The 26,055-nt window shown below is 39.8% G+C and overlaps 1 protein-coding gene across 1 annotated transcript in view; it reads right to left on the minus strand.

Annotated features, from left to right (window-relative positions):
• The window catches only part of LOC103092368 (uncharacterized), a 1,666,349-nt gene that overhangs the window by 1,188,891 nt on the left and 451,403 nt on the right, over positions 1 to 26,055 (minus strand). Inside the window, exons 46-49 of the mRNA XM_056825346.1 lie at positions 17,764 to 18,039; positions 17,142 to 17,393; positions 749 to 1,024; positions 128 to 379 (exon numbers count right to left, since the gene is read on the minus strand). Of these exons, the coding sequence (XP_056681324.1) occupies positions 128 to 379; positions 749 to 1,024; positions 17,142 to 17,393; positions 17,764 to 18,039 (1,056 nt within the window). The remainder of the gene's footprint in view (positions 1 to 127; positions 380 to 748; positions 1,025 to 17,141; positions 17,394 to 17,763; positions 18,040 to 26,055) is intronic.

Consider the following 26,055-nt stretch of genomic DNA (forward strand, 5'->3'; position numbering starts at 1 on the left):
CCACAATGCATTGTGCCATGGGACCACGGAGGCAGAATGTCACTTATGTCTATTTCTCTCCATGTCTATTTCTGCCAGGGAAAGAGAGAGCCCAACACAAAGTTGGTGGCCCAATCAAGCTACTCACCATAGATCATAAGAGTCTTCTTTGCAGTGCGCGTCAAGCCAGTAAATGAGTTAGTTGCAATACAGGTATAGTTTCCGATATGATTCAGGGATGTAATAATAGAAAATGAGGCTGAGTTGCTGACAGATTGTCCATTCTGTAACCAAGTGAATTGTGCTGGTGGGTTAGAATCAGCAACACAGCTCAAGGTAACATTTATCCCCGTTGCGAACTGATCTCTTATATGGTCAATTGTGGCAATATCTGGGCCATCTGGGGGAAAAAGAAGGATTCCATATTTAGATTATGGCAGAAAAGAAGGGCATCTCCTAGTCTGTAACCCATCACCAGGGACCACTGTGATGCTCCTTTGAGCTGGGAAATTCACAGCTCCTCCTCTACTTTTACAGTTTGGATCTGAACTTGGAAGATCTTAGGGCTTTCTCCAGTTCAGCACCCTGGATGGCCACCCTCCACCAGAACACATGACAAGGCCAATCTGGGCTCCCTAAAGTTGAAGGGGTTTGGAAACTCAGAGCCTAGCTCTTTAGTTCTCAGAGAAGGGACTGAATTAGCCTGGCCTCTGGGAACACACCACCAGGCTATAAGCAGGCACCATATAGGAAGAAGCAATATACTTACAGGCAACATCCAGTGTGAATGGTTCACTCCTATTGCTAGAAAATGGATTCTGGATTTCACACTCATATGGCCCTTTGTTATCTCTTCTTGTGAGCCTGCTGAGAGTGAGTGTCCTCTTATCTGGCGACAGCTGTATCCTGCTACCAGCTGGGGCAAATCCGTTTATGAACCACTGGTAAGCGTGAATTTGACCTGTAGCCTGGCATGTCAATGAGAAGTCCTTGGTCTCCACTGCAGTAATGTTGGAGGTGACAATGGTAGGTTTGGACAGTGGCGCTGTGCAGAGAATAGACAGAAAATGACTGTGTTGGTTCTTTTTCTTACCTTATAACCCAATAAGTGGTTTGGAAGTGGCCTGTCTAAGACCTGGGCAGGCTGGAGGCCAGACACCAAGAACCTGTGATTTCAATAGCAAAGCTCCCCCCTTTCTCTGGTGCAGATCTCATCTCCTCCAGGCCTTAGGAAAAGTTCAGCTTCAGTTCCTGTGACTGACAAAGACATTCACATGGAGTCCAAGCCCGGGTGCTCAGTCTTTCTGGGCTGAGGCAAGCAGGACTGGGGATGACAGACCCCTTCATCCAGCACTTGGGATTGGATTTGAGGCCTTTATAGCTTGGCAGAACCACCAAGAGTTTATGATTCCTTGGCCTGTGCTTTCAGAAGCCAGTGTTCCTTACCTTGACAGCTTGATAAGGATATTGGGAGAGGTTGGTGTGGATAGACTAGGGACAGGCCACAGGGAGACTGTGCTCAGAAAGGGAAACATTACTTTAATTCTGAAGAGAAAAGAAAAGGAAAGGCAGAGAGTGGAAATAGATCAGTTAGTATCAGGGAACAAAAGGAAGAGCCTCAGGCTGGGAGTCAGGTCAGACCTGGTTCAAGTCTGGAGATTTCAAACCCACAATAACATCTCTGGTGCCTAGGACATGATTTGTCCACAGGAAGTAGTTACTACCCTTTACAGAAGATTCTGGAATCCCCTGCTTTGGCCTCTCCCTTTTCCTTAGGTGTTTCCTACCCTATAAGATAAGAATGAGAATGTTGAAGGTGATCTTCAAGCTCAGATATGGTTTTATGCTGGGAATCTAAACTAATGGGGAATAATTTTCCCAGAGTCTTCATGGCCCAAGGAGAGCCCTTTCCTTATCTCTAGTTGGAAGTAAGGCCTTGCCACTGAGAGAGATATGTATGCCAGAGCAATCTCTGGGGCACATGCATGAGGATCATCAGGCTTCTGTCCTGGGTCATCCATGGCCAGCTGTCTTAAAAATAATTTCCAAATTGATAGTCATAAGTTAAAATATTTCAGCTTCCTTGACCTTTCTCCTTGTTATTTTGGTAGAGCTTGCACTCCATCCCTGGGTCTCCATTGGGAAGTTTAATGTGAGGAAGAGTGAGCCTACCATTTGTATCCAGTAAAGCCAAGTGACACTGGCCAGGACAGTGACAAATCTGAGGTCAGCTAGCTACCTTTTGTAGTGCGGGGAGAATATGAAGGAACAGTGAGCATTCTCCTGAGCATGAAGGCCATGGTAGGACTTTTTGGAAGGTGTTTTGGCAGCATCAATGGATACAGTGCCTGACCTGACATAGTGACTAGTGGTAGCCTAAGAGGGAGAAAGACCTATGTTCAAATTCTGTCTGAAAATGTTACTGGCTGTGTGTCTTACTAGCAAGTCCCTATCTGTGTCTCAGTCTCCTGATCTGTTAAATGGGTAAAATAATCTCTCAGTCCAAGTGTTATTGGACCAAATGAGAACATATATAGAAGTTCTGTATAAATCCTGAAAATAGCCCAAACAACGGTTCAGAGGAAGGAATGTACAGAGTGTGAGTCTGAGTACCAAATGTAGACTCATGCTGTCTGAGCACACAATGCATGGCCAGAAGTATCTGAAAGGCCTGATGCCCTTATGTGAATGGCTAAGGTTTAATGACAGACCAAGAACACTCAAGGATAGTCTGTAGGCAATAGAGAGTCATGAGCAGAGAAGAGACTAGAGCACACACATATTTAATTGAAGGACCAATTGAGGGCACTAGAGATGCTTAGCCCAAAGAAGAGAAGACTTGAGTGGGAGAAGAGACGTGTCTCCATGGACTGGTGGAGTTGTAATCGGTTCTGTGACCCTGCCAGGGGATGTTCAGTGGCTTACATTGATCAGGTGGGGACTATTTTCCTTTCTCCTTACAGCAACATTCAGGTACCCTTTTATCTCTTGTCTATCACAGAACAACCCTTTTTTTAACCCTTACCTTCTGCATTAGAATCAATACTATGTATTGTTTCCAGAGCAAAAGGGCCAGGCAATGGGGGTTAAGTAACTAGCTCAAGATCAGAGAGCCAAAGAGGATCCAGTTTTAATGGACTTGATTCCCTGATCATTTCTCTTCCAAAAATGATTTGGGATGCCTTGGGGAACTAACTGAGCAGGATTCCTGGCCTGACTCTGCAACAGTGCTGAGACCCATAAACAGGTTCACATCCAACACAATCCCTTCATGGGTGAGGATGGACTCCAACATTTGCCCCTCTATGATCTGATGCAAATCAGGCTGGCTCAATCATCCCTGGCCTCAGATATTCCTCTCTTGCTATTGGTCTGCTTCTGTCCACTAGGTGGAACTACCAGGTGTGACAAGGAAATCACTTTTAAAAGACTGATATATATTAATTTAAGGTCACCAAGGAATTCAGCTATGTAATTCCTTAATGAAAACTCAAGTCAGTCTTCAACCTATTATGGAGTTTTAATTACAAACAGGAGGAAGAAAGGAATTAGAGATAGAGAGATAGAGGGAGAGAGAAAGGGGAGAGAAGGGAATAGGGCTTGAATACCCCTTCTGTTTAGGCTGGGCCAAAAGGCCCAAGCCCTTAGATAGCTGGGGCAATGAAAGCAGATCAGTCCCTATTACTCACGTGACCAAATATGGAGAAACAGTCTCCAGGGCCCCCACCTTCAGCTTCCTTCAGAGCAAGCTTCTCAGAGCACACCACAACCACTCCGACAAACTCCTCAACACCCCCAGTCTTCAGACCCTCCTATCCTTCAGGAAAACCCTCCAAGTTCCCTCCCCTCAGTCCTCACATCTCCCAATCACCTGTCCATCAATTTCCCTGTGCCAATGGAGGCTCTAGCTTAACCCAGGACCACCCAGAGGTCTCTGGCCTTTGCACATGTCTGTTGAAGGTCATATTTTCAAATAATTAAATCTTTGATCCTTTGCTACAGCCCTTTCTAAATCCTGTTAACCTGAGGAGGATAGAGATTGGAATAATTAAATTTTGATCTAGGCTGCAGCCCTTACTCCATCCTGTTAGGACTGAATAGGGTGGAGATTGATTCCAAGTATCTCCATTGTATCAATTCTAAAATCAATCATGACGAAAAGAAATTCCTATTCTATGCTTTAAGCATAGGTCAAAGTCCTTTCCATTGTTCAGCAAAAGGTTTCTGTCTTAAAGTAATCTTAAGAAGGGAAGAGGAGGAAACTCCCATGCCAATGGGGTTCACATTCCAATAGCCAAGACCCACTATCAATAGGGAATTTTTCAAGTATGAAATTTCCCAATGGTGAAATTTCCAACATTTATAAGTCTAAGAAATTTTGAGGTTTACACAGGACAGGAAGAACTCTGGCTCATAAAAAGTTTCAGAGTAGCAGTTGACACCTAATGTGATCTAGGGCATCTTAACCTCTCTAGGGCTGTCTGTGGATACAACTGACTTCAGTTCCCTGGAAAGATCAGGAAATGTCCAATTAAACAGAAAATCCTGAAAATCCAAAGAGAATTTAATAAAATCAAAAGAAAAAATGCAGAATTAAATAAATCTAGGATCTGTTTTTTTTAAATAAAAATACAACTAAATAGATGACCCATTGGTTAATTTCATTAAAGAAAGAGGAAAACATAATTACCAAAAGCAAAAATGAAAAGGATGAATGAGTTAGCAATGAAGTTGAAATTAAGGAAATTCTGAGCAATTATTTTGAGCAATTATGTACCAGCCATAACTCAGAAACAAAGAGTCATTGAAGGGTTACATCTAAAAAGCAAATCGGGAAAGGCTTTACAAAGTTATAATTGTGGATTGTCTTATGGCTCAATTAATATGGAAAGGCATAGAATATGTGGTTTCAGGTTTAGGATGGTATCCTCATGAAATCTGGGTACCCATTGCTAAAGATATACTACAGAAATATTTAGTCTTTACTATTAGCATACCCCATTACTATTACCACCTACACTCCACAAGGTTAATTTTCTTTTTTGTCACAACATCCTGTTGTTTTTCCTAGTGTTCTAAGAGATCTTCCAGTATCAGGACCTAATGTTTATGTTGATGCGAATGCTAGTTATAAGGCAGGAGTATACAAGGAAGGTAGCTACCTGTCATTTTTACCACTCCTTTTTCTTCTACCCAACAAAATGAATTAACAGCTGTTTTGCTAGAATTTTGGTTATTTCAGGAGCCTTTCAACCTCATAATGGACATTAAATATGTTTTTAAGTCTTTGCAAGGTGTAGAACAAGCTGTCATCAGATCTACTCAAAGCAATGTACAAATGTTATTCTGTAAATTACAAACTGTCATATGACAAAGGACACATCCAGTGTATGCCATGCATGTACGCAGCCATACCAATTTACCTGGACCTATTTTTAAAGGAAATGATACCATAGATCAATCTTTGATTGCTCAATGTTATCTAACTGATATGCAATTAGCTGAGGAATCCATCATAGATTTCACCAAAATAGTACTGCTTTAGGCCAAATGTTGCAACTCACTAAAGACCAAGCCAGGAGTATTGTTAAAAAGTGTCCTAATTGTGTTCCAAACCATCCCCCAATGTATATTGGTGTGAATCCCAGAGGCTTAAGTAGTACAGATATATGGCAAATGGATGTGACTCACAAACCGCCCTTTGGAGGACTTAAATATATCCATGTCACTGTGGATACTTATTCAGGGTTTTTTATGGGCTTACTTTTCAGATGCCTGGTCCCCCCAGAACATTTAAAACAGATAATGGACCTGCTTATACTTCCAAACAACTTTTTCTTTTTTGTAAAACTTGGGATATTCAACACCTCACAGGTATCCCATACATTCCACAAGGACAAGCTATTGTGGAGCATAGTAATCAAATACTAAAAATGTTTTTTTTAAAACAAAAAGGGGGAGACAGCACCCCACATCAACGATTGGCAATAACTGTATATACTATAAATAATTTGATCTTTACTTCCAATAATATATCCAGAGCTGAAAATGTTTTCTCTGCATTTTCTTATGAACGAAATTGAGGTACCACTACTCCTGTATTCCCTGCTACAGAAGAAAAATTTGTCATATGGAAAGATGATGATCAATCCTGGCAAGGACCTCACCCAGTGGTCCTGCAAGGCCAAGGCTTTGTTTGTGGCTCCACAGGTAAAGACAGTGTATGGCTCCCTTCCTGCTGAGTTCAAGAGACTGACTGATCATAAAGAGAAGGACGAGAAGAGGACTCCGGAAGCCTCACAAGGAGACTCGACTACGTCTCAATAAGATACTGACTCTTCTACTTCTATTCCAGAATTTAAGTACAGCTACTGGAATAAAGAGATGGGTTTTTTGGGAACAACCACCTTGGGTAGAGTATGTCGGCATGGGACACACTTTACCGTAAGTCATCTTATATACAAAAACTAATTCTGATATTCCTGGCATTTACCATTTTGAGAGACAAGCTAAGGACAATAATCAGGCCAATAATTGTTTGTGTCTTTCAATTGGACTGGACTAGTTGAGGCACACCCAGTGTGCCTCACACGAGACCATCCTGAATGCCTGCCCCTCAGATCTCTGCAGGCGCATTATTATGGTCATCCTGACCTGTCAGACTCTTTCTGGATAGGATCTTATCGTGTAGACAAAGGGGTAAAATATAAAGGGTACAGCCAACTGCAATATTTAGTTTGGCTAGGGGAATCTTGTGATGGTACTTGGGGACAAGAAATACCTATTTGTCCTTCTGTGATGGAATATGAACAAAGAGACACTGTTAATATGTTTCCTCCCTTGCTATTGTGTAGATCTAAAAGGGCACCATGTATTCATTGGAAAAATATGATTTGGGTATCTTGGCATAACGACACAAGGTGTATTGGAAAGAAACTGGATTCTTATAAATTTCATGATAGTTTTATAGGAGGATACAGCTTGCCTTTGTGGGTGATGCCCCCAGAGCTAATTGGTTACGTTCTGCTAATTTCATACAGATTTTGATTGATTATGGAAAGACAGCCCTGGCATTGGATAAAGTAAATATGTATCACTATGTTAATGTTTCTAATAATGGAAAAGTCCAAAAACCAGTAAATACAAGTGTTACATTAGACATTCAGACTTGCCTAACAGGGGGATATGCTTTTATACCTACAGTAAATAATCATCCTGAAGCTGAACATTACTGAAATAACAAGCAAAAGAGTTAGATATTTGAATATTGGAATGTAACCTGTAGCAACTGTAGGGTCAGTTACTGTGTAGGATCACAGGTGGATGGGCCTGTCTTAATCATTAAGTGACCATGCATGGCCCTTTTTGCCACTGAACATAAAGATTCATGGTATGGTAGCCCAGGGGACCAAATTCTTTATGTATTACAACAAAAAATAAGACCACAACATAAACGATGTATTACTTGTATTGCATTAGGCATAGTAGCATTAGTTTCTTCATTGGCTTCTACTATAATAGATTCTGTATCTTTAGCACAATCAGTATCTAACTTACATTCTCTTGAGAATGACGCCAATCATTTGAAAGCATTGGCTACAAATGTAACCTCAGCATTAGAAAGAGAAAAAGAAATTGATACAAGTTTTTACAAAAGTATTATGATGTTACAGAAAAATATGACTGATCTAACAAATGAAGTAGAATATGTCATTGAAAACACACATGAAACGTGATTATAGATATACTGCATTTTGCTTACTATATAAGAGTAATTAATGATTAATGATAATCACCTAGATAGCCATATTTTTGCCATATAATTGGGCATAGTAGTTTTTCATGATTACCATAATTTCCTCTTCATTAGAGGTGAGGTCTGCCTTTTCATCTTGTCAATTTGTTTTTTTCTTTCCTTTTTTTAATTAGACTGATTAGTACTTTGTGTATTTTATTTGTTTTTTTCAATGTACCAGCTTCTAGTCTTATTTATTAAATCAATAGTTCTTTACCTTTCAATTTTATTGATTTCTCCTTTGATTTTTAGGATCTCTAATTTAGTCTTCTTCTGAGGATTTTTAATTTGTTCACTTTCTAGTTTTTTTAATTTGCATGTCCAATTCATTGACCTCTGTCCTTCTTAATTTGTTATATATAAACTCAAGGATATAAATTTCCCCCTGAGTACTGCTTTGGCTGCATCCCATAGGTTTTGAAAGGATGTCTCACCAATGTCTTTTTCTTCAATGAAGTTATTAATTGTTTCTATGATTTGTTCTTTAACTAGCTGGTTTTGGAGAATCATACTGTATAATTTCCAATTAATTTTTGGTTTACTTCTCCATGTATCCTTACTAATTTTTATTTTCATTGCATTGTGGTCTGAGAAGTTTGCATTTATTATTTCTACCCTTTTGCATTTGTTTGCAATGTTTTTGTACCCTAATACATAGTCAATTTTTGTGAATGTACCATGTGCTGCTGAAAATAAGGTGTATTCCTTTTTGTCCCTATTTATTTTTCTCCACATGTCTACTAACTCTAATTTTTCTAAGATTTCATTTGCTTCTATCACCTCTTTCTTATTTATTTTTTGGTTTGATTTATCTAGTACAGATAGAGGAAGGTTCAGGTCTCCCACTAATATACTTTTTCTATCTATTTCATCCTTGAGCTCCTCTAGTTCCTCCTTTAGAAATTTGGATACTATGCCATTTGGTGCGTACATGTTGAGTACAAATATTTCCTTGTTGCCTATACTGCCTTTTATCAGGATGTAATTACCTTCCCTATCTCTTTTAACTAGATTTATTTTTACTTTGGCTTTGTCAGATATCATGATTGTGACTCCTGCCTTCTTTTTATCAGTAGATGCCCAATAGATTTGGATCCATCCTCTAACTTTCACCCTATGCCTATCTACCTTCCTCGTGTGTGATTTCTACTCCTGGTCCTGTCTTTTCTTCTTTCACTATTTCCTTCTACACTAATGTTTATTTATAATCAGTCCCCATAGTTACCACCCTTATTTTACTTCCCTTTATACCCCCTTCCCTTTTTATCCCCCCCTTATTTTCCCTTGTAATCTTTTCTTAAATTTCCCCCCCACCCTCTCCCTCCATTGTATTTCTTTCCCTCACCACCAGTCCATTTTTTACCCTTCTATTTCCATATAGGGCGCAAATCTATTCTCTGCCTCAATGAATTGGATTATTCTTCCCTCTTTAGGTCAGTTTCAAAGCACATAAGCAATGAGTAATTCCTATCTCCACCCTCTTTACCCTTCCAGTATATCGATGTTCTCTCCCCTCCTGCCATGAGCTTCTTTTTGACATATAAATTTACCCCCATTTGTTTCTTTCCTTGTTTCTTTTAGTATTAACCTCTTTTTTTTAGTTCTGGTTGTATACACACACACACACGTATATGTATTTATGCATGCATATATCTATATACCTATTGTGTCTTGTCCTTTCATCCTATACAGTTTGTCACAGTTCCCTCTAAGTGTAATTCTACTAGCTGCCCAGGTGATAGCAACAGTTTTTAAGAGTTACCAATGACCTCTCTTTCTTATACGGATACATATAATTTTAACTTATTGAGTCTCTTAAGCATGTTTTTCTTCTTTTTTTGTTTTTCTTTTCCCCCTCTTTTTTAGTTACCTTTTGATGATTCTCGTGAGTTTTATGCTTGGACATAAAATTTTCTGTTCAGGTCTGATCTTTTCTTTACAAATGCTTGGAATTCCTCTATTGTGTTGAATGACCATACTTTCCGCTGTTAGAATATAGTCAGTTTTGATGGGTATTTGATTCTTGGTTGTAGACCTAGTTCCAGAGTTTCTTGCTTTCCAGAATATCATATTCCATGCCTTTCAGTCCTTCAGTGTGGATGTAGCCAGATCTTGTGTTATCCACACTGTGTTTCCATTGTATCTGAATGGCGTCATCTTGGCAGCTTGTAATATCTTTTCTTTGGTCTGATAGTTTTTAAATTTGGCTATAACATTCCTGGGTGTTATCAGTTTGGGATTAAATACAGGAGATGATCTGTGGATTCTTTCAATCTCCACTTTCCCCTCTTGTTCTAGGATATTGTGACAGTTTTCCTGAATAATTTCCTGTAGTATTATGTCCAGGCTTTTTCTTTTCTCATGGTTTTCTGGTAGACCAATGATTCTTAAATTATCTCTTCTCAAACGATTTTCTAAATTGTCTGTTTTGTGAATGAGAGGCTTCATATTTTCCTCAATTTTTTCATTCTTTTTGTTTAGTTTTATAGTGTCCTGTTGCCTTGTGAGGTCACTTAATTCCAGTTGTTGTATTCTGATTCTTAAAGACTGAATTTCATCCCTGGCTTTTTGGTCCTCCTTTTCCTTCTGATCTGATTTTCTTTGAAGGTCTTCTTTCATCCTAGTTACCTTGTCTTTCTTCTCCTTTGTCCCATCTTTCATCTTCTTTGCCTCATCTTTCATCTCCTTTGCCTCATTTTCCAGCTGGTTGATTTTGGCTTTCAAGACACTATTTTCTCATTTTAGTTCAAGTGCCTCTGTTTCCAGATGATTTATCTTAATTTTTAAGTTATTTTCCCAGTTGTCTTCAGCTTCTTTTGATTTTGTTTTGAATTCTTCCACAGCCTGTATCCAATTCACTGGGATTTCTGATTTATCCTTTGCTGATCTCTCCCCCTCTGTTCCATTTGCTGAGTAGAAGCTGTCTATTGTAGTTTCTTTCTTCTTTATCTGTTGTTTGCTGAAATTCACCCCTTCTTTACTCCCCATATTTGTCTGTGCTCTTACTCCTCTCATTTTTTTTGGTTTTGGGGGCTTCTGTCAGTCTCCCCTCTTGGAGCTTTAATAGGAGATCTCTCAGTGTAGCCTCTGGTGGGGTTTGAGCTTCGCTGACCTCTGGAGGCTTTTGATTGCATTAAAGTCCAGCAGTCAATGAGGATGGATATGGAGCTTGGGTTTCCCTGAACTCTGGAGTCTTTTGATGAGATTAAGTTCAGCTTAGTTGGGCTGGGTGTGCTCTGAGTCCAAAACTTCCTGGAAGGCTGGAGCAAATATGGAGGATCTCCACCACTCTGACAAGGCTGCCAGGTCTATGCTCCCTCTCTAGCTCCTTCCCGGACACCTGTGTTGGACACTGTGAACTTGGCACAGCTCTGCTTGCAAGTTATGCCTTTCAGACCAGCACCTTTGACCACCCAGAAGTTCCCGCTGCCATTGGAATCTCAGCACTCTGGGTGGTCGGGGGATGGGTCCTGGGACCTTCCTTCAGTCTTCCCCTTAATCCTGAGTGTTCTCAGATTCTGGTTTTACGGGGGGAGAGGGGCGTACCTTTTGAATTAAGTCCAGCAGGATGGTTCCCTGGCTCAGACTTGTTGTTAAGTTTGATTTTCAATCCCCTGGGAGCATTCAGTTTGTGATCCATTAGGAAGGGTATTCAGAGGTCTGAACTTCTGCTCCTTTGAGGCCTCCATATTACATCCCCAACCATTTTCTTGAGGATAACCTTGTGTGCTACATAAAATAAATGTTAATTATCCCTGCTTTGATAATGTTGCAGTCTTTCTTTCTTACAACTCTTTAGCAGCCCCCTATTGTGACTCAGTAGAAGTCCCAGGCATTTTTCTAATATGTAGTTCCCTCAATTGATCTTCAGAGACTCCAGACTCCTCACCGATCTGGCTGAACATTCCCCAGTTCACTGTTGCCACTTGTAAATAGTCATCTAGAACCAAATACAATAATCCAAGTGCCATCTGATAGTACAGAAGGGCAGCTTTCTCCTTATTCTTGGAAATGGACATGCTTCTCTTAAGACTGCATTGGTGATTGAGGTAGTTGTGTAGCTCAGTGCATTAAGAGCCAGGCCTAGAGATCAGAGGTTCTGGGATGAAATCTGACCTCAAATAATTCAAAGATATATAACCCTAGGCCACTCATTTAACCTCCATTGCACAGTATGGATTCTAAAGCTAAAAGGGAAGGGTTAAAAAAAGTATGCATTATGCTTTTTCAACTACCCTGTTACCTTTCCCACTTATAATAAGTTTGTGGATCTCTCAATAATCCCCAACATCTCTTTATGCAATCCAAATTGGCATTAATAGTCTGTCTCCAATTTCCCCTTTTTTAAATCAACCATACCCCATTACTTCAACTCTTTTCTATGGCATAGGTACCAGTCACTGTCCCATCGAGGCCAATGCTTTTTTGTGTTTTGGACTTTTTCTACTCAAGGATAGGACCTGATATCAATCCCCAATGACATTCATCTTATCACATTATGTCTACTGTGCCAGCATCCTAAACTACTTCTGCATCCTACCTGTTTCAACAATCCCTATCCTGCCATTTTTCTCATTATTTTTTTTTCCTTCCATTTTCAAAATAATGCCTTCTGCTTGTCTGTAGAATTAGTAGAACATTAATGGTCATGATTTACAAAACTCTTTACAGATATTATTTCATTTGATCCAAGTCACTCATAGAAACATTGAACAGAATGAGTTCAAGAAAAGAAACTTCAGAAGATTTATCTGAACTGATACAGAATGAAGTGAGTAGATCCAAGAGATAATATATACAATACCAACATTGTTCTGAAGGCAAACAACTTGGAAACCCATGGGACCTCTCATCACTGCACTGACCAACCAGGACTGCAGAAGACCCATGATGAAATAAGTTACTCACTTTCTACAAAAAGCTATAGACTTCCTATGAAATCAGCTGCCTCTCTTCAGAAATGGGATGGACTGAGGGTGTAAGTTGCAACATATATTTTTTGAGCTCTGAAATTAGTTTTCCTTGATTGTCCATGCAGCATCATACATGTATTTTAATCTTGAAACAATTATTAATGTGTAAATATTGCAACTTATGTGCTCATGTACTGGATTCATAGGCTTATTAGTCTTGATCATTGCATTTTATAGGTACTGTATTAATTCTGACTACTCTCCAAATCTACAGTCCAAAAATAAGAAGAATTCCCAGGTAAGCTGCCATAGGGTCCTAGTTCACACCTTGTCTGACCAGATTCCATACCAGGTCACATGTTTGAATAAACCCCTCCTATTTGATCTTGTGGTAGTCAGTTGAACCAATGTTAAGTCTTGTGCCTTGTAAAATGATCATTAGCTACCTCCATTCCCCATTCCTTGATCCTCCAATAAAAGATTGAGGACATATATAGTTCACTCTTTCTTTCTCTCTACCACAATCAGAGGAGCACACAGGCTGGATCCCAAGCTCTTGAAGCCAGGTCTCTGAGTCTCTCTTCCTTTGTTCTATTTCCTCTTTTTCTATATCCCCTTCACCCATTTTCTCTCAGTTTCTAACTCTCCTTCTCAGGTGTCCACCTAGGAATATATTAATTTGTGGCTACAGGCAGGCACAACTCATACCTGTCCCAAAGATTTTAGATTTCATTACTGGTAGAAGGTAGAAGGGGGACAGAAAATAGATTTTAGTTAATTGGAAAAAAAAATAAATTAAGAAAAAGCTCTTTTCAACCACAGGTGTCAAATACATAGCCTGCAACATTCCCAGGTGCTGCATGAACCAGGGGAAAAGGTAATTGGAAAATAGTTAACAAAAGAAAATGACACAGAGATAATTATATGATCATTTAAAATGTGTGCTTTCATCATCCTCATGTACAGATTGAGGCCAATAAAAAATCATTCCACCCCTGAAGTATATTCTGTTGGTGTCTGACTTCCCCAAGGTCACTTCCCCACTTCACAATTCTATCTCTCCCCCCTGCTCTTCATTCAGAACATCCCTAGAGGCAAGGACAGGAAGTTGAGATACCCCTAAGGTTTGTAACAATAAAACTACATGAAATAAAAGGAAACTAAGGCCAGAGATGATCTCTCTATGGTCCTGCTGTACATTAATGTGATTATGGGAATGGAGGGTCTGTCATCTGTATATAGGAAAGTCAGACCAGTGAATTAATTGGGTAGCAGGAATTCTACAGTGGATCCAGCTACTGAATGCTAAAGCTAATAGATCAGAACCAGGCTTCACAAGAGACATGCTTCCATGTGGCATTTAATGCCACAAAGAGGAAAATATATGTCCAATGGTGAATCTCTTTGTGTGAAAGGAGACAGAGTTTATATCTTCCTTTCCATCTCCAGAATTTCCCTACCAAGGGGAATCAAGGCCAGCCCCATTACATGACCATAGCTTATACTCAACCAAGACTAGAAATATTCTGTGGTTCCACAGCACCAAGGGAAAGGGATTGAAGGAAAGAGTATTGGGCAGTCATTGAACCTGCGGTCCTAGAATTTGGGAGATGAAGAAGGTTGTATATCACTAGGACAGAAGAGAATAATACAATATCAATAACAAGGATGATGAAGACAACTCACATGCTTTTTATACCTACCATATAAAAAGGACCTTTACTCATAGAATGCTATTATATACAGAGAAAATGTAATTCATTTTTCCAGATAAAGAAACTGAGGCCTCAAAAGGAGGAGTCATTTACTACACAGAGAGTAGACAGAAAAGAAAGGATTCTATCCAAGTTTTATGATTCTGAGCTCAGGGCTCTTTCTACCACAATGCACTGTGCCATGGGACCAAGGGGGGATAGTGTCACTCTTGTCTATTTCTGTCATGCCAGGATCATCTGTGAAAACTTGGCTACTCTCAGTAATGTAATAATCTGGGACAATCCTGAAAGATTTATGACAGGGAATGTTATCCACTTCCAGAGAAAAAACTATTGGAGTTTCCTTTCATATTAGTATATTTGTGGTTTTATTTTGGAATTTGGTTACGTATAAATGTGCTCTTACTACAATGTCCCAAATGGAGTGTTTTGTACAACAATAAAATTACAAAAGAAAAATTAAGGAAAAAAGAATTAGTAGAACATTAATGGTCATGATTTACCAAGCTCGTTACAGATATTATTCCATTTGATCCCAAGTCACTCATAGAAACACTGAACAGAATGAGTTCAAAAACAGAAACTTCAGATTTCTCTGAATTAATGCAGAATGAAGTGAGCAGAACCAAGATGGTGATTTATACAATAACTACAGTGTTCCGAAGTCAAAGAACTTTGAAAAACTTGGGACCTCTGATCAATGTAGTGGCTAACATGGACTGCAGAAGACCCATGATAATGGGTTACTCACTTTCTACAAAAACCTACAGACTTCCTATGAAATCAGCTGCCTCACTTCAGAAATGGGATGCAGTCAGGGTTTATGTTGCAAAAGATATTTTTTGAGCATCAGAATTTGTTTTCCTTGATTGTCCATGTGGCATCATAGGTGTATTTTAATCTTGAAACAATTATTAATATATCAATAGTGCAACCTATATTCTTATATACCAGATTCATGGGCAAGTAGTTCTTGATCATTGTATTTAATAGGTACTGGATTAATTCTGACCACTCTCCAAATCTTCAGTCCAAAAGTCAGAGGAATTCCTGGGTAGGCTGCCACAGGGTCCTAGTTCCCACCTTGTCAGACCAGATTCCATACCAGGTCACATGTTTGAATAAACTCCACCTCCTTGATCTAATGGTTGTCAGTTGAGCCAATGTTAACTCTTATGCCATGTTACATGATCATTAGCTACCTCCCATTCCCCATTCCTTGATCCTCCAATAAAAGATTGAGGAAATATGTAGTTTACTCTTTCTCTCTCTCTACTAGAATCAGAGGAGCACACATTAAGGCTTTTTAATCCCTGTCTCTGAGTCTTTCTTCTTTTATTATATTCCCTCTTTCTCTATATCCCCTTCACCCATTTTCCCTCAGTTCCTAACTCTCTTTCTCAGGTGTCCACCTAGGAATATATTAATTCGTGGCTTCAGGCAGGCACAACTCATACCTGTCCCAAACATTTTAGTTTTCATTAGTGGTAGAAGGTAGAAGGGGGACAGAAAATAGATTTTAGTTAATTGGAAAAAAAATAAATTAAGAAAAAGCTCTTTTCAACCACAGGTGTCAAATACATAGCCTGCAACATTCCCAGGTGCTGCATGAACCAGGGGAAAAGGTAATTGGAAAATAGTTAACAAAAGAAAATGACAAACAGATAATTATATGATAATTTAAAATGTGAGCTTTAGGCATCCTCATGTACAGATTGAGGCGAATAAAAAATCGTCCCTCCTCTAAAGTATATGCTGTTGGTGTCCAATTCTTTCTCTCCCCGCTGCTCTCCATTCAGAACATCCCCATAGTCTAGGAGAGGAAGTTGGGATACCCCTAAGATTTGTAACAATAAAATTGCATGAAATAAAAGGAAACTAAGGCCAGAGATGATCTCTCTATGAACCTGCTGCCCATTAGTGTGATTATGAGACTGAAGGTTTTGTCATTGATACATAGGAAAGTCAGACGAGTGAATTAATTGGGCATCAGGAATTCTACTCTGGACCCAGTTACTGGAGGCTAAAGCCAATCATCCCTTTACATGGATAAGAATCAGGTTTTATAGCAGCCATACTTTCATGTGACTTTTTATGCCACAAAGAGGAAAAATATAGGTGCAATGGTGAATCTCTGTGTGTGAAAGGAGATAAAGTTTACATCCTCCTTTCGATCTCCAGAATATCCCTGCCAAACAGGATCAAGGCCAGCCCTGTTGCATGACCATAGCTCATACTCCAACCAAGAATTAAAAACATTCTGTGGGTCCATAGCACCAAGGGAATGGGATGGAAGGAAAGATTATGGAGCAGTCATTGAACCTGCAGTCCTAGAAGTTGGGAGAAAAAGAAGGTTGTATGCTACTGGGACAGAAGAGAATAATACAATATCAATAACAAGGATGATGATGACAATTCACATGTTTTTGTGCCTAACATGTAAAAAGTACTTTCCCCACATAAAATCCTATTATATACAGAGCAAATATTATTCACTTTTCCAGATGAAGAAGCTGAGGATGTGAAAGGAGACACACTTACCACACAGATAATAGACAGAGGAGGAATGATTAAATCCAAGTTTCATGATTCTGAGTAGAAGGTTCCTTCTACCACAATGCATTGTGCCATGGGACCACGGAGGCAGAATGCCACTTATGTCTATTTCTCTCCATGTCTATTTCTGCCAGGGAAAGAGAGAGCCCAACACAAAGTTGGGGGCCCAATCAAGCTACTCACCATAGATCATAAGAGTCTTCTTTGCAGTGCGCGTCAAGCCAGTAAATGAGTTAGTTGCAATACAGGTATAGTTTCCAATATGATTCAGGGATGTAATAATAGAAAATGAGGCTGAGTTGCTGACAGATTGTCCATTCTGTAACCAAGTGAATTGTGCTGGTGGGTTAGAATCAGCAACACAGCTCAAGTTAACATTTATCCCCGTTGCGAACTGATCGCTTATATGGTCAATTGTGGCAATATCTGGGCCATCTGGGAGAAAAAGAAGGATTCCATATTTAGATTATGGCAGAAAAGAAGGGCATCTCCTAGTCTGTAACCCATCACCAGGGACCACTGTGATGCTCCATTGAGCTGGGAAATTAGCAGCTCCTCCTCTACTTTTACAGTTTGGATCTGAACTTGGAAGATCTTAGGGCTTTCTCCAGTTCAGCACCCTGGATGGCCACCCTCCACCAGAACACATGACAAGGCCAATCTGGGCTCCCTAAAGATGAAGGGGTTTGGGAACCTCAGAGCCTAGCTCTTTAGTTCTCAGAGAAGGGACTGAATTAGCCTGGCCTCTGGGAACACACCACCAGGCTATAAGCAGGCACCATATAGGAAGAAGCAATATACTTACAGGCAACATCCAGTGTGAATGGTTCACTCCTATTGCTAGAAAATGGATTCCGGATTTCACACTCATATGGCCCTTTGTTATCTCTTCTTGTGAGCCTGCTGAGAGTGAGTGTCCTCTTATCTGCCGACAGCTGTATCCTGCTACCAGCTGGGGCAACTCCGTTTATGAACCATTGGTAAGCGTGAATTTGGCCTGTAGCCTGGCATGTCAATGAGAAGTCCTTGGTCTCCACTGCAGTAATGTTGGAGGTGACAATGGTAGGTTTGGACAGTGGCGCTGTGTAGAGAATAGACAGAAAATGACTGTGTTGGTTCTTTTTCTTACCTTATAACCAAATAAGTGGTTTGGAAGTGGCCTGTCTAAGACCTTGGCAGGCTGGAGGCCAGACACCAAGAACCTGTGATTTCAATAGCAAAGCTCCCCCCTTTCTCTGGTGCAGATCTCATCTCCTCCAGGCCTTAGGAAAAGTTGAGCTTCAGTTCCTGTGACTGACAAAGACATTCACATGGAGTCCAAGCCCCGGGTGCTCAGTCTTTCTGGGCTGAGGCAAGCAGGACTGGGGATGACAGACCCCTTCATCCAGCACCTGGGCTTGGATTTGAGGCCTTTATAGCTTGGCAGAACCACCAAGAGTTTATGATTCCTTGGCCTGGGCTTTCGGAAGCCAGTGTTCCTTACCTTGACAGCTTGATAAGGATATTGGGAGAGGTTGGTGTGGATAGACTAGGGACAGGCCACAGGGAGACTGTGCTCAGAAAGGGAAACATTACTTTAATTCTGAAGAGGAAAGAAAAGGAAAGGCAGAGAGTGGAAATAGATCAGTTAGTATCAGGGAACAAAAGGAAGAGCCTCAGGCTGGGAGTCAGGTCAGACCTGGTTCAAGTCTGGAGATTTCAAACCCACAATAACATCTCTGGTGCCTAGGACATGATTTGTCCACAGGAAGTAGTTCCTACCCTTTACAGAAGATTCTGGAATTCCCTGCTTTGGCCTCTCCCTTTTCCTTAGGTGTTTCCTACCCTATAAGATAAGAATGAGAATGTTGAAGGTGATCTTCAAGCTCAGATATGGTTTTATGCTGGGAATCTAAACTAATGGGGAATAATTTTCCCAGAGTCTTCATGGCCCAAGGAGAGACCTTTCCTTACCTCTAGTTGGAAGTAAGGCCTTGCCACTGAGAGAGATATGTATGCCAGAGCAATCTCTGGGGCACATGCATGAGGATCGTCAGGCTTCTGTCCTGGGTCATCCATGGCCAGCTGTCTTAAAAATAATTTCCAAATTGATAGTCATAAGTTAGAAATATTTCAGCTTCCTTGACCTTTCTCCTTGTTATTTTGGTAGAGCTTGCACTCCATCCCTGGGTCTCCATTGGGAAGTTTAATGTGAGGAAGAGTGAGCCTCCCATTTGTATCCAGTAAAGCCAAGTGACACTGGCCAGGACAGTGACAAATCTGAGGTCAGCTAGCTACCTTTTGTAGTGGGGGGAGAATATGAAGGAACAGTGAGCAGTCTCCTGGGCATGAAGGCTAAGGTAGAACTTTTTGGAAGGTGTTTTGTCAGCATCAATGGATACAGTGCCTGACATGACATAGTGACTAGTGGTAGCCTAAGAGGGAGAAAGACCTATGTTCAAATTCTGTCTCAAAATGTTACTGGCTGTGTGTCTTACTAGCAAGTCCCTATCTGTGTCTCAGTCTCCTGATCTGTTAAATGGGTAAAATAATCTCTCAGTCCAAGTGTTATTGGACCAAATGAGAACATATATAGAAGGTCTGTATAAATCCTGAAAATAGCCCAAACAACGGTTCAGAGGAAGGAATGTACAGAGTGTGAGTCTGAGTACCAAATGTAGACTCATGCTGTCTGAGCACACAATGCATGGCCAGAAGTATCTAAAAGGCCTGATGCCCTTATGTGAATGGCTAAGGTTTAATGACAGACCAAGAACACTCAAGGATAGTCTGTAGGCAATAGAGAGTCATGAGCAGAGAAGAGACTAGAGCACACACATATTTAATTGAAGGACCAATTGAGGGCACTAGAGATGCTTATCCCAAAGAAGAGAAGACTTGAGTGGGAGAGGAGACGTGTCTCCATGGACTGGTGGAGTTATAATGGGTTCTGTGACCCTGCCAGGGGATGTTCAGTGGCTTACATTGATCAGGTGGGGACTATTTTCCTTTCTCCTTACAGCAACATTCAGGTACCCTTTTATCTCTTGTCTATCACAGAACAACCCTTTTTTTAACCCTTACCTTCTGCATTAGAATCAATACTATGTATTGTTTCCAGAGCAAAAGGGCCAGGCAATGGGGGTTAAGTAACTAGCTCAAGGTCACAGAGCCAAAGAGGATCCAGTTTTAATGGACTTGACTCCCTGATCATTTCTCTTCCAAAAATGATTTGGGATGCCTTGGGGAACTAACTGAGCAGGATTCCTGGCCTGACTCTGCAACAGTGCTGAGACCCATAAACAGGTTCACATCCAACACAATCCCTTCATGGGTGAGGATGGACTCCAACATTTGCCCCTCTATGATCTGATGCAAATCAGGCCGGCTCAAGCATCCCTGGCCTCAGATATTCCTCTCTTGCTATTGGTCTCCTTCTGTCCACTAGGTGGAACTACCAGGTGTGACAAGGAAATCACTTTTAAAAGACTGATATATATTAATTTAAGGTCGCCAAGGAATTCAGCTATGTAATTCCTTAATGAAAACTCAAGTCAGTCGTCAACCTTTTATGGAGTTTTAATTACAAACAGGAGGAAGAAAGGAATTAGAGATAGAGAGATAGAGGGAGAGAGAAAGGGGAGAGAAGGGAATAGGGCTTGAATACCCCTTCTGTTTAGGCTGGGCCAAAAGGCCCAAGCCCTTAGATAGCTGGGGCAATGAAAGGAGATCAGTCCCTATTACTCACGTGACCAAATATGGAGAAACAGTCTCCAGGGCCCCCACCTTCAGCTTCCTTCAGAGCAAGCTTCTCAGAGCACACCGCAACCACTGGGACAAACTCCTCAATCACCCCCAGTCTTCAGACCCTCCTATCCTTCAGGAAAACCCTCCAAGTTCCCTCCCCTCAGTCCTCACATCTCCCAATCACCTGTCCATCAATTTCCCTGTGCCAATGGAGGCTCTAGCTTAACCCAGGACCACCCAGAGGTCTCTGGCCTTTGCACATGTCTGTTGAAGGTCATATTTTCAAATAATTAAATCTTTGATCCTTTGCTACAGCCCTTTCTAATTCCTGTTAACCTGAGGAGGATAGAGATTGGAATAATTAAATTTTGATCTAGGCTGCAGCCCTTACTCAATCCTGTTAGGACTGAATAGGGTGGAGATTGATTCCAAGTATCTCCATTGTATCAATTCTAAAATCAATCATGACTCAAAGAAATTCCTGTTCTATGCTTTAAGCATAGGTCAAAGTCCTTTCCATTGTTCAGCAAAAGGTTTCTGTCCTAAAGTAATCTTAAGAAGGGAAGAGGAGGAAACTTCCATGCCAATGGGGTTCACATTCCAATAGCCAAGACCCACTATCAATAGGGAATTTTTCAAGTATGAAATTTCCCAATGGTGAAATTTCCAACATTTATAAGTCTAAGAAATTTTGAGGTTTACACAGGACAGGAAGAACTCTGGCTCATAAAAAGTTTCAGAGTAGCAGTTGACACCTAATGTGATCTAGGGCATCTTAACCTCTCTAGGGCTGTCTCTGGATACAACTGACTACAGTTCCCTGGAAAGATCAGGAAATGTCCAATTAAACAGAAAATCCTGAAAATCCAAAGAGAATTTAATAAAATCAAAAGAAAAAATGCAGAATTAAATAAATCTAGGATCTGTTTTTTTTTAAATAAAAATACAACTAAATAGATGACCCAATTTTTAATTTCATTAAAGAAAGAGGAAAACATAATTACCAAAAGCAAAAATGAAAAGGATGAATGAGTTAGCAATGAAGTTGAAATTAAGGAAATTCTGAGCAATTATTTTGAGCAATTATGTACCAGCCATAACTCAGAAACAAAGAGTCATTGAAGGGTTACATCTAAAAAGCAAATCGGGAAAGGTTTTACAAAGTTATAATTGTGGATTTTCTTATGGCTCAATTAATATGGAAAGGCATAGAATATGTGGTTTCAGGTTTAGGATGGTATCCTCATGAAATCTGGGTACCCATTGCTAAAGATATACTACAGAAATATTTAGTCTTTACTATTAGCATACCCCATTACTATTACCACCTACACTCCACAAGGTTAATTTTCTTTTTTGTCACAACATCCTGTTGTTTTTCCTAGTGTTCTAAGAGATCTTCCAGTATGAGGACCTAATGTTTATGTTGATGCGAATGCTAGTTATAAGGCAGGAGTATACAAGGAAGGTAGCTACCTGTTATTTTTACCACTCCTTTTTCTTCTACCCAACAAAATGAATTAACAGCTGTTTTGCTAGAATTTTGGTTATTTCAGGAGCCTTTCAACCTCATAATGGACTTTAAATATGTTTTTCAGTCTTTGCAAGGTGTAGAACAAAATGTCATCAGATCTACTCAAAGCAATGTACAAATGTTATTCTGTAAATTACAAACTGTCATATGACAAAGGACACATCCAGTGTATGCCATGCATGTACGCAGTCATACCAATTTACCTGGACCTATTTTTAAAGGAAATGATATCATAGATCAAGCTTTGATTGCTCAATGTTGATCTAACTGATATGCAATTAGCTGAGGAATCCATCATAGATTTCACCAAAATAGTACTGCTTTAGGCCAAATGTTCCAACTCACTAAAGATCAAGCCAGGAGTATTGTTAAAAAGTGTCCTAATTGTGTTCCAAACCATCCCCCAATGTATATTGGTGTGAATCCCAGAGGCTTAAGTAGTACAGATATACGGCAAATGGATATGACTCACAAACCGTCCTTTGGACGACTTAAATATATCCATGTCACTGTGGATACTTATTCAGGGTTTTTATGGGCTTACTTTTCAGATGCCTGGTCCCCCCAGAACATTTAAAACAGATAATGGACCTGATTATACTTCCAAACAACTTTTTCTTTTTTGTAAAACTTGGGATATTCAACACCTCACAGGTATCCCATAAATTCCATAAGGACAAGCTATTGTGGAGCATAGTAATCAAATACTAAAAATGTTTCTTTTAAAACAAAAAGGGGGAGACAGCACCCCACATCAACGATCGGCAATAACTGTATATACTATAAATAATTTGATCTTTACTTCCAATAATATATCCAGAGCTGAAAATTTTTTCTCTGCATTTTCTTATGAACGAAATTGAGGTACCACTACTCCTGTATTCCCTGCTACAGAAGAAAAATTTGTCATATGGAAAGATGATAATCAATCCTGGCAAGGACCTCACCCAGTGGTCCTGCAAGGCCAAGGCTTTGTTTGTGGCTCCACAGGTAAAGACAGTGTATGGCTCCCTTCCTGCTGAGTTCAAGAGACTGACTGACCATAAAGAGAAGGACGAGAAGAGGACTCCGGAAGCCTCACAAGGAGACTCGACTACGTCTCAATAAGATACTGACTCTTCTACTTCTATTCCAGAATTTAAGTACAGCTCCTGGAATAAAGAGATGGTTTTTTTTGGAAGAACCACCTTGGGTAGAGTATGTCGGCATGGGACACACTTTACCGTAAGTCATCTTATATACAAAAACTAATTCTGATATTCCTGGCATTTACCATTTTGAGAGACAAGCTAAGGACAATAATCAGGCCAATAATTGTTTGTGTCTTTCAATTGGACTGGACTAGTTGAGGCACACCCAGTGTGCCTCACACGAGACCATCCTGAATGCCTGCCCCTCAGATCTCTGCAGGCGCATTATTATGGTCATCCTGACCTGTCAGACTCTTTCTGGATAGGATCTTATCGTGTAGACAAAGGGGTAAAATATAAAGGGTACAGCCAACTGCAATATTTAGTTTGGCTAGGGGAATCTTGTGATGGTACTTGGGGACAAGAAATACCTATTTGTCCTTCTGTGATGGAATATGAACAAAGAGACACTGTTAATATGTTTCCTCCCTTGTATTGTGTAGATCTAAAAGGGCACCATGTATTCATTGGAAAAATATGATTTGGGTATCTTGGCATAACGACACAAGGTGTATTGGAAAGAAACTGGATTCTTATAAATTTCATGATAGTTTTATAGGAGGATACAGCTTGCCTTTGTGGGTGATGCCCCCAGAGCTAATTAGTTACGTTCTGCTAATTTCATACAGATTTTGATTGATTATGGAAAGACAGCCCTGGCATTGGATAAAGTAAATATGTATCACTATGTTAATGTTTCTAATAATGGAAAAGTCCAAAAACCAGTAAATACAAGTGTTACATTAGACATTCAGACTTGCCTAACAGGGGGATATGCTTTTATACCTACAGTAAATAATCATCCTGAAGCTGAACATTACTGAAATAACAAGCAAAAGAGTTAGATATTTGAATATTGGAATGTAACCTGTAGCAACTGTAGGGTCAGTTACTGTGTAGGATCACAGGTGGATGGGCCTGTCTTAATCATTAAGTGACCACGCATGGCCCTTTTTGCCACTGAACATAAAGATTCATGGTATGGTAGCCCAGGGGACCAAATTCTTTATGTATTACAACAAAAAATAAGACCACAACATAAACGATGTATTACTTGTATTGCATTAGGCATAGTAGCATTAGTTTCTTCATTGGCTTCTACTATAATAGATTCTGTATCTTTAGCACAATCAGTATCTAACTTACATTCTCTTGAGAATGACGCCAATCATTTGAAAGCATTGGCTACAAATGTAACCTCAGCATTAGAAAGAGAAAAAGAAATTGATACAAGTTTTTACAAAAGTATTATGATGTTACAGAAAAATATGACTGATCTAACAAATGAAGTAGAATGTGTCATTGAAAACACATATGAAATGTGATTATAGATATACTGCATTTTGCTTACTATATAAGAGTAAATAATGACACAAAAACATTGGAAAAATTAAATTACAATTACAGGAATTATGGGACCATGAAAACATCACCAAATATATTAACAATCTCAGTATATTAATTCAGAATATTGATTCATCCTTTCAGGAGGATCTCTAACCACAGCATATCGTAGATTCTTTGTATAATTGGATTGAAACATAAAAAGGATTGTTTTCCTCCTTATTTCATGATATGAATCTTCTTGTAGTTGGTGCACTTGTGATTTTGTTTATCTGCTTATGCTTGCCTTGTTTGCTAAAAGCTTTAATTACTAGTTTTGCTGAATTGCAAAAAAACTATTAATGGGATCCTGTACCAAAAGGAATTTGATGTCTTAAAAATAAATGGGGAATTGCAGTGAACCTTCCAGGAACCCATGAGAAAAAATTCCTCTTCCCAGGTGTTTGACACAAACTATTCCTGCTGAGTACACCAAAACATAGAAATCTCAGTTCAAGGCTGCATAAAAAATTCCAAGATCTCCTGAGAACGGGTTAACTCCCCTGTTCACATTCTGGGGAGGATTGGGGAGAATAGATTGTTTCTCTTGAGGAGAACTTTAAATCTTGCGTGCTGCATACAATAAACGTTCATTATCCCTGCTTTGATAATGTTGCAGTCTTTCTTTCTTGAAACTTTTTAGCAGTCCCCTATTGCAACTCCTTAGAAGTCCCAGGCAGTTTTCTAATACGCAGTTCCCTCAATTGATCTTCAGAGACTCCAGACCCCGCACCAATCTGGCTGAACATTCCCCAGTTCACTGTTGCCACTTGTAAATTGTGTCATCTAGAACCAAATACAATAATCCAAGTGCCATCTGATTGTACAGAAAGACAGCTATCTCCTTATTCTTCGAAGTGGACATGCTTCTCTTAAGACTGCATTAGTGGTTGGGGTAGTTGTGTAGCTCAGTGGATTGAGAGCCAGGCCTACACATCAGAAGTTCTGGGATCAAATCTGACCTCAAATAATTCAAAGATATATGACCTTGGGCCACTCATTTAACCTCCATTGCACAGCATGGATTCTAATGCTAATAGGGAAGGATTAAAAAAAGTATACATTATGTTTTTTCAACTACCCTGTTACCTTCCCACTGATAATAAGTTTGTGGACCTCTCAATCATACCCAACATCTCTTTATGCAATCCAACATGGCATTAATAGTCTGTATCCAATTTCCCTTTTTTTTTTAAGTTTTTAGTTTTTAAACATTACTTTATTTGGTCATTTTCATACATTATTCATTGGAATCAGAGATCAT

This window comes from Monodelphis domestica, chromosome 4 (assembly GCF_027887165.1).
Source record: "Monodelphis domestica isolate mMonDom1 chromosome 4, mMonDom1.pri, whole genome shotgun sequence".
NCBI classification, from domain to species: domain Eukaryota; kingdom Metazoa; phylum Chordata; class Mammalia; order Didelphimorphia; family Didelphidae; genus Monodelphis; species Monodelphis domestica.